At 38.5% G+C, this 9,873-nt stretch overlaps 1 protein-coding gene across 4 annotated transcripts in view; it reads right to left on the bottom strand.

The window, feature by feature from the left end:
- dclk2a (doublecortin-like kinase 2a) overlaps positions 1 to 9,873 on the bottom strand; it is an 82,932-nt gene that overhangs the window by 33,881 nt on the left and 39,178 nt on the right. For 2 of the 4 annotated variants that reach the window (XM_042485210.1, XM_042485211.1), the window contains exons 7-16: positions 9,348 to 9,435; positions 8,724 to 8,829; positions 7,833 to 7,890; positions 7,313 to 7,432; positions 7,078 to 7,224; positions 6,861 to 6,994; positions 5,710 to 5,787; positions 5,147 to 5,243; positions 3,261 to 3,341; positions 2,990 to 3,103 (exon numbers count right to left, since the gene is read on the bottom strand). In XM_042485210.1, the coding sequence (XP_042341144.1) occupies positions 2,990 to 3,103; positions 3,261 to 3,341; positions 5,147 to 5,243; positions 5,710 to 5,787; positions 6,861 to 6,994; positions 7,078 to 7,224; positions 7,313 to 7,432; positions 7,833 to 7,890; positions 8,724 to 8,829; positions 9,348 to 9,435 (1,023 nt within the window). Of the gene's footprint in view, positions 1 to 982; positions 2,288 to 2,989; positions 3,104 to 3,260; positions 3,342 to 5,146; positions 5,244 to 5,709; positions 5,788 to 6,860; positions 6,995 to 7,077; positions 7,225 to 7,312; positions 7,433 to 7,832; positions 7,891 to 8,723; positions 8,830 to 9,347; positions 9,436 to 9,873 lie in introns of those variants that run through there. The other 2 variants (XR_006105792.1, XM_042485212.1) reach the window with 2 other exon arrangements.

Genomic DNA, 9,873 nt, shown 5'->3' with positions numbered 1-9,873 from the left:
TACCTGGAATCAGCTTAGAATAGCCTGAAAATGCACGCCATAGCATAGAAAGTTACAAAATGAGCCAAAAACAATAAAATTAGGCATGTCGAAAAAATGACCAAAAAAGAAAAACTATAGTAACTTTTTTTACTTTGATTTCCATTTTGTATTCTTTCACGCGTCTCTACAAGGGATAATATGTTATTTTCAGCCATTTTTATGACATGTCAAAATTTGACATTTTCGACATGGCGTGTTTTGACATTTTTTGGACATGCTAAAAAATGCCTTACTCGATCACAATAGGCTTAGCACAAACAACACCCCATAATATGACTGTTTCATGATATTTTGGACGATAAATTGTACGATAACTTTATTATTACTATTTCAGTTTTAACCTACTTTGGAAAACATATTTTAATATGACTTTTTTATTTCATTCTGGACAACACACTAAACTATGATGTTTTCATGCTGTTTTTGGTGACATAGTAAACAAAGATTTGGACAAGTTACTTTAACTTTTTCATGCTGTTTTCAATGACATATTATACTATGACTTTTTTTTACACTATTTTGGCATAGTATGACATGACAAACATGAGCCAGACTTTTTTTTTATGATATTCTGGACGATCTATGGCAAACTCTATGAGTTTTAATGCTGCTATTTTTGAAGACATGCTTTGCAATGAATTTTTAATGCCATTATGGACAACATACCATACTATGATATTTTTATGTTATTTTGGACAAGATATTAGAGTGACTTCTTAACCAAAGTTTTCTGACCAACTTAACCATGACTTTTTCAGTCTTTCCTTTGACATACAACACTATATACCCTGACCACTGGTAAAATGAAATTCATGACATTTATTTTTTTTTCTCTTCTGTTTATGACATAGTACACTATGAGATTTCAAATTTAATTTTTATTTCACATTATTCGTTTTTTTTTTATTATTATACAATGATTCCTTTAATTTAAATCTTATAACATACTAATCACCTGGTCCATTTGTTTATGGGAGACAGAGGGTTCTATGGGTAATTCAGTTCCCAGTGAAAACCTCACACAACAAACAACAAAACACAATGAAGGGTGAGGGAATTCTAACCTGGAGAAGTTTCAGCTAGTTGCAGTCATCATTTGTCACTGCTAAATGCCACTAAATCTTTTAAATGTGACACACTAGACTTTTAATCCTTGACTAAATAACATTCCCTAGCATGTTGTTGCCTTTGCTCCCTTTTGAGTAAGGTTTCCTAAAATATGCTCAGCTATTTGGAAATTATTTTAAAAGTAAAAGTTAATATTTGTGGCCCAATGTTATAAATTTACATCTCCCATATGAACAAACTGGCTTAAGGTGTAGAATGTATGGAGAGAGGGACTAACACAGTCGTTTTTTTTTTTTTTTTCCATAGGATTTGATCTCAACAAGGAATACAGATAATAATGTCAGCCTTGTTCTTTAAAATGGTCGCAGGAGTCTTTTATCCAGAGCAATAAAGCCACTTTGCTTTACATCCATCTCTGCAAAATCAAACTATAGAACAGAGCAAGCACAGTTCTTAATTTTCTCCACAAGATGGCGACAGAGTACCATTAACAAGAAACAGTGCTGAGCAACCAATGACAGAATTTTGGCCCCACAGAAAGCTGATTTTAAGGGGTTATTTTGAATTAAATCACTAAATCAATGAATAAAGGCAGAGAGGGATGCAAATGAAGCTGCTATTGCATTAGCTTGCATTAGCACTGTTAACATGCCAAATAACCTCAGTGACAATGTGATTTAACAAACAAATCCTTCAAAACACACACAATTATTTTCACATCCAATAAAAGTTTGTAATCGATGAATGAATTGTGAGCAAAGGAGCAGAATGAGGATTATGAAAACAGTCAAGAGGGGTAAATCCAGGACAGAGCGAATGTTGAGAGTGTTATTGAGGACCACATCAGCAGGTTATTGAGAGTGGTTACTGCAGCTGGCGGTTGGAGAGGGGGGCCTGAGAAAGAGGCAGGAAGGAAGGGGAGGAGAGGGAGAGCGAAGGGGGGTCGGAGTTGTAATAGATGAAGGGAAGTGTACGAAGGGAAGGGCGATGGCTGGAAAGGACGAAGGGAAGCGGGGGCGGGGGGGCTGAAGTGTGTACCCGGCTCTCAGCTCCAGGCGTCCCCTTTGGTCTTGGGCCGGGTGTGAGGGAGGGGTGAGGAGGAGGAAGGAGGAAGAGGATGGAGAGGAGGTGGAGGAGGAGGAGGGGCCGAGGCCAGGGCCCGCGTTTACACCTCAAACTGTCAAATGAGATTTACAACAAGAAATGAGGCTCTTTGCAGCAAAGACCAAATCAAATTTCTAATTAGACACTTCCCCTTCCCTGCTTTCAGTTCAGACAGACAGACTGAAGAGAGTGGGCTGATGGGTGACCTGATGAGATGAAGAGTGGAGGAAGTCAAACTGTACAACAGGAAATGATGCAAGTGAGGCTTGGAAAGGGACATGAAGGAAGGATATGACTGCAACAAGAATGACTTCTTGTGCCCTGTCCAAGTTTCTCCATCATTTCATCTCTACAATCCTCTCTACAAGCCTGTCTGACATGTTTACAGCAGCATGAGCCGTTTATAAGTAACTTTGGATGATGATTGAGGTCAGATATTCTCGGCCCGCTGATTAAGTGGGCGTGAGATTCATATAAAATGAATAAGAAGGAGCTCAATTTTCTGTATTTGGGTCAGACATTTACCAACATGCAGTTAATGTTTGGGAAAGGTCCCGACATGTTCAAGCTGCTTCAGACACCTTGTCAGGTACTTTTAAACCCCTGTTAAACGCTAAATACTGCAGATTACAGAGGTCCCTGAAAGTTAACTATCCCATGAAGGTCATGAGATTTCTCTCTGAAAAAGGCTGCAGTACATCTCAGAAAAATTGCCTAAAACTGTGAATTATTTCTTCATTTCTCTGTTGGTTTCTGAGTGTTTTGGGGTACTTACCATGATGACGGACACCCCAGCTGTGGTGTTGTTGTGTTTAGGCGCAGTGTTAAAGTGCGTCTTCAGTTTACCTGTGACCTCCATCTTCATGTTGTTCTCCATGACTGCGTCATCCTACATACAAATAAACATGCAATGAGGTGAAGTGGTACCACAATGTTTGCACGCAAGAAACTACTGGATGTACAGATGCACAAAAGTCACTCCACATTGAGAAGTTGAGTGTGCACATATACATGCAAATACAGAGACAATCAGATATGTGAGTTACCGTGACCCAAGGGTGAGATAGGATGTCTTGTGCTGTGTATCGAGCTTCAACGTTGACTTGCAGCATTTTTCCGATCAGCTCCTGCAAAAAAAAAAAAAAAAAAAACACATCATAGCTAAACATTCCTTCACCTCTAAAGCAGCGCCGTCCCTTGATTGTATCATTGTGACTTATTTTGATAAAGGTAGGATTGGGTCATAATTTAATGTTGCTGACTTTTAGGAGTATTGTATTGTGAGAAAAATAACCATATTGTGCTATTGGTCTCCAAAATTATGTTTTCCAAATTCACAATTTAAAATTAAGTTTTTATTTGACACAAATTAAGAGTTGTGTCTGATGTATATCAGTAAAAAACAATTAACTGCAATAAACACAACTTTTTAAAACCGCAAAAAATTGTTTTGTTTTTCTTTTTGTTTGTTTGTTTATTTAACTTGAGAGCAGCACTCCACAACAAGCAAAATACATAGCACACAATAATAAAGTTCATTGCACACACTAATGGCGCTATTATGACTAATGCGTTAGCAAATAACTATAGAAACTTTGGCATTCATTTAAAGTTGTGTTTCTAGCTGCTTGATGAATGTAAATTCAATATTTCTTCTCCTTTTAGTTCTTAGGTTTCCACAAACTCCTGAGGGAAATATCCGGCTCTTAAGCGGCTAAATGTTGCTCTGCGTTCCCCAGTCAGTCATTAATTGTGTCTATCTGCTGTTTTTGCTGTGGTAGTTAACTTACTGTAGGTATTTAGAACTTTATTGCTGGAAACAGCTGCCTGGAAACCCTGCTTTCTCTAAACAACACTGATAAAAGTAGTGACAGTGAACCAAAACACTAAAGTTGCAGGCCATAAAACCAAAGCAATAAGCTGAATGAAGCTAAAAGCTCCATAGAGCTTATGGTCATATGTAGAAACATTTTACAATATACATTTTTCACTTCACTTCACAAATCGTTCTTATATAAATATTAACTGGTATATCTCTAAAGATTCTATGTTTGACTTTACATTCACCAGCTATATCATAACACATAGCAAAAAAATGTAAGTTTATTTACAGTCCAATGACCCAGCCTTAAAATGAGTCTGAACATGAATACATTTTTAATTGAATGCTGTACTGTGACATTTTCTGTGATTTTTTTTAGCATTCTGAACTATGATGTTTTTAATGAGATTTTATGATTTTTTTGGTCATAGTATGCTTTCTTTTCTTTCTATACACCTTTAATTGTGTCCTACACTATGACATGTGTCATTATTTTTATGGCATATTATAACCTGACATTTTTTGAGATTTTTATGACATACTACAATACGACATTTACTATGACATTTTTAGCATACTATTCTGTGACATTTTTCATGAGCTTTTTTTGTTATGCTGTAGCATTACATTGTCTAATGCAATTTTCAAGACTTTTTATATCTTTTTATTTCTTATCTTTTTTTGACGCACTATTACTTTTCATGCTATAGTTTTCACACTATAGTTTTCTATATAATTTTCATAGCGTACTATACTATGTAGTTTTCCCTGACATTTTTATGGCATTCTATACTATCACATACTTTTATGACATACATGACATTAATTTAGAGCATCTGGGTGGTTTGTGTGTCCATTAGAAGATAGTCATTAAAGGAGACATGTATGTAAAAAAAAATTAACATTCAGAAAACTATTACAAAATTTTACTACCACTGCATTCAGTTGAAGGAATATCTGTTAGGTGGTTAGGTATAGTACGGTTATGATTAGACCATGCTTTGGTTCATGTAATCATTTATGGAAAAAATATGGAATCAATAAAATGTCAGCAAATGTGATATAAATTAGCATGTGTTATTGGTATGTGTGTCTGTCAGTGGTCCCAACCTTGGCTGAGTCAGTGATATTGTCCCAGTAAGGACTGGGAAAGTCCAAGCGCCCCAGAAGGATCTGGTCAAACAGATCTTCCTGCAGGTTACTCTCACTACATAGAAAGACACACAGAGACACTCAGTGAACAGAAATTCAAAATGTATTACTCGGCATTACATGACATATTCAGTTCTATTCTATCCTAATAAAAACGGTTTGTTCTGCATTTTACATAATAATATATTTCCTCACCTTTAAGCAACCCTTTAATTATGTGTTTATTTTAATAAGCGCAGAGTGCCATAAATTAAATATGGAGGACACCGTTTTAAGTTGAAAATCTCCCACACTATGACTGCAGGATGACACTCTTAACACGACGACTAATCACAGCAACTGTTTGTCAGTGTAGCAGATAATTGACAGGTATGAAAAATAAACCTGCCAGAGAGCGTGACTGAACTCTTTTTAATATTGTCATATCATCATGTTAATATCAATAATATAAATAACGCTGACATGATTTGAATCAGTGTAAACATGAGGTTTACTGAATGATATAAATGGAGGACAAGTACCTTCTAAATGGAGGGAATCCACACAGAAGGATGTAGGTTATGACACCTGCAGCCCAGATATCCACCTTCAGACCGTAACTGTGGAGAGAAAGAGGCGATAGAGAAGGTCAGACAAGACAGAAAGGACAGTTCACCCCAAACCAAAAATATTTTTCCTCTTACCTGTAGTGCTATCTAGAAATCTAGAACATAATCTCTTTTGGTGTGAGCTGCAGAGTGTTGGAGATGTCAGCTGGCGAGATGTCTGCCTTCTCTCAAATATAATAAAAACAAGATGGCACTCGGCTTGTGGTGCCAGCAATGTCTCTTTCAAGAAATCATGACGCGCTTTCTCAAGATAATCAACAGATCTTGTTGTGAGCAGTTTCATGCAGGAACTACCAAACTACACCCGCCAACTGAATCACCATGCAGAGGAAAATGTGCATCTACTGCTAGCTCACCTGGTGTCACTAAGCTAGCAGACGTTACAGCCGAGGAGGACTCGTCATGTTTACATCATATGATGTTACAGGCATGAGCCTCTCGTATGAGTAGATGCACACTTCCCTCTGTATGGTGATATGGTTGTCAGTTGGTTTTCTGGGATGAGACTTTGCTGTTGAGTTTTTCAAATGTGCTTTTTGGCACTTTGTGTGCCACAAGCTGAGTGCCATCCAGTTTCATTATATTTGAGAAAAGGCAGACATCCCTATGGCCGATATCTCCAACACTGCAACTAACACCAAAACAATCTGGACTGAAAAATAGCTCTACAGGTGGGAGGATAAATGATTGTATGTATTTTTTATTCTGGGGGGAACTGTCCCTTTAACTGCAGCCAAATACACACTATTTCCATCATATCAGTGTTATGAATGCAGTTGATGACTGACTGGACATAAAAGCAGTAAATAAGGTCAAATATTTTGACATTTTCAAAAAAAAAAAAGACAAGGTTTTCAATCCACTATAATAATATAGAATACACCAGAATAACCATTTCTAAAGAAATTACCAACATTCTTTAAATCTCCATGCGGCTGATTACAACACAGCAGTCTTGCAAAACTACATTTCTACTCTGCTGCTGTGTGCAGATGTTTCCATTTAAACCAAATCACAGATGAGTAAAAATTTGCATGTATCTCTGTAACAAACACATTGCTTACCCAGACTCTGAGATGATTTCTGGAGCCACGTATGTAGGAGTTCCACAAACGGTATACAGAGGTCCTTCCACCACTGTGGCCAGCCCAAAGTCCCCCAGTTTCAATGACATGGTGCCATCTGGATACTCAAACACCTTAAATGAATCACATGCTTGGTTAAAGCCTGCTGAGCAGCTGGATTTGTGGGAAAGAAACTGGTCTGCGTGTAAATATTTACCAGTAAGTTCTCTGGTTTAATGTCTCTGTGGACGATGTTGGTGCTGTGCAGGTACTTAAGAGCTTCAGCAAGATTGTACACCATGATGCTGGCGTCTCTCTCTGTGTATTTGGCTGAGGAGGTGATGGCATCAAATAAATCTCCTCCCTGTGCCAACAAAGTGGTTCAACATAAAACAGAGAAACTAGGACTATACTGTACATTGATATTTTTTGTCTATTTGTCTCTGCTGTACCTTGACAAGCTCCATAACCAGGTAAAGTTCAGAGGGAGTGTCCACCTCCTCTATCAACATGATGATGTTGGGGTGTTTCACCTTCCGCAGCACTGCGACCTCGTTCTCTATGAGGTGCTCCTGGAATCACACCAAGACAAATAATCCAAGTTACTGCATGCTCCAGTACACAGGATCAACACTCAGCTATTATGCTAATAAAAAGACGCCTGCATTGTTGATTGAATCTGATTTTGTGTCAAGGGTGTGTGATTCAGTGTCTGTGTGTGAAAGTGTGAAGATAATTTGAGTTAGGTGCTGAATAAAACATTACCAGCCTGATCTAACTGTGTGGGATAAGAGGATCAGAGACACACACTGGCGACACCATGGTTTGTGTGTGTGTGTGTGGGTGGGTGTTAATAATGCACAGTGGAGAGCTAACATATGACACTTGTGTGTACACTGGTCTAAGAGATTTACACACAAAAGAGAGAGACGAAATGGGAGGAGATGAGGAGAAAAAAAAGACACGCGAGACCTTTCCACTGCACTTGGCCTTGTCGATGATCTTCAGTGCAAACTCTTTTCCTGTGGACCTGAACAGAAACAGTGCAATTAGGGCCAACAACTAAACACAGCACTGACGCTGCAACAATGTCTATAATTCAAAACAAGTGTTCACAAGAGAGCCTTGGTTACAGTGAGCAGGAGCACTGCCACAGAGCTATTAGAAAGATATGTTAGCTGCATCAGCCAGGTTTAACTCTTTGAAATCTGAGCAAATTAGCTTGATTTTTTTTTTAAAACTCTGTAAGTTACTTTTTACAAGGTGAGAATGCACTAGTGCATACAAGTCACACGACACACTTTCATAATTTTCTTCTGATAAAAAAACTGCAGCATTGCGCCAGCAAAAACCAAGGAAAAAAACTTACAGCGAATGTAATTGGACATTCAGAAGATTAGCTTTGTAAATGTTCTTCTGTGTAAGGAAATTAATTCAGCGTTCTTATTTGTCCTCAATGATACACACAATCAAGTTGTGTAACAATTACTTATTGTAAACATAACTGTTTACAAGATACTCCACAGGGAACCTTTAAGTAGTTTCCTGGAATGTGCATCAAATTATGAACACACACACTTGACAGACCTCCTCCCATCATCATTTCCCCCATCTGCCCGGGCAGTGTGTTGACTCAGAGATTAAAAGGCTAATGAAGTGAATTCACCGCTGGGTTTAATCCATGGGATATTTCTGTCTCCACAATGCCTGTCATCAGGACTTAAAAACCCTGATGGAGCAGTTACCGCACGCTACGGGCGTCTTATTAAGCTGCACAACACGGCACCCTGCGGCATGATCACTGCAGACGGCTGCCAACTGTGCATTAAACATTGGTACTTTGAGTGAATGTGTTGCACCTACCTCTCCACGCACTCTTTAACCACGGCGAAGTTGCCATCTCCAATGACCTTGCCAATCTTGTATTTTTCCAAGATGGTGGAGTTAGGCAGGTAGCGGTTCCCATTAACTGCTGAGGAGAGACAGGGGTTACAACAGGACACAGACAAGCTGTTTATTAAAACTAACGGAGCACTGGCAGAAATTCAACCAGTTCTCAGACTGAATTAAGGGACCACATACTGTGCAACAAAATAACACACAGGCACCAAGATGCACTGCGATCTCTGCTAGTTCTCCTGTGGCAATTAGTGATCTGAGCAGTGATATTATGTCTATACACACACACACGCATCCCTAAAATCATTTAGATAAGTATCTGCTCAGCATTGGAATTTTCCACACTCATCCTCCATGCGAGGCCTACATCACTCTTTGCAACTTTTGTCGGGTAAGCAAATCGTGAAATGTGCCCTGATGGGAAAAGATGAGGATCAATCTTATGTAATAGTCAATGTCACTTCCACATGCTGGAGGGCGAGAGAGTCAATGCAATAGTATCATAGTTGGCAGATCAGGTGAATGACTCAGACAAAAAGAGGAGAGGAGAGGAAAGGAAAGGAGAGGAGAGGAGAGGAGAGGACGAACCCTCTGGGCTAAGTCGATTGGTTTGCTCCTGGTGGTTGTTCAGTGAGCCATTTACATTTGAGGACGAGATGTGATGTGACGGAGGGATCTGCAGGATGCAAAAAGAAACAAAAATAGAGATCAGCACCTGGCCTGAAACATAATTCAAAGACATATCTCCATGGCAACCTTAGGTGTTAAAAGCACCCGCAAAACTTGCTGCACATGGATAAAACATTATTGGTGGGTCATATTTTTGTGGCTTTGACTGATGGCATTTTGTTGTATAACTGTTTCAAATGAAATGAGAATTAGTTAATAAATATTATAGACAAGACATGTCACTTTGCAAGATACATATTTTTATCTATAATTATTGTCTACTCATATAAATAAAAAGCACTTTAAAGTCCTTTAAATTTAAAATTATAATTTGATCCCATTCTTGAAGGGATACTTTGCTGATTTTTAACCAGCTTTGTATCATAACATTTCCCTCCATGTTTCTGGCTCCCAGATCTCCCTGCTCAGATCCCAGCTGAAATGG

Source organism: Plectropomus leopardus, chromosome 4, assembly GCF_008729295.1.
Source record: "Plectropomus leopardus isolate mb chromosome 4, YSFRI_Pleo_2.0, whole genome shotgun sequence".
Classification (NCBI taxonomy): Eukaryota; Metazoa; Chordata; class Actinopteri; order Perciformes; family Serranidae; genus Plectropomus; species Plectropomus leopardus.
The sequence above is the reverse complement of the archived record's forward strand: the minus strand, read 5'-3'. Positions and strand labels throughout refer to the sequence as shown.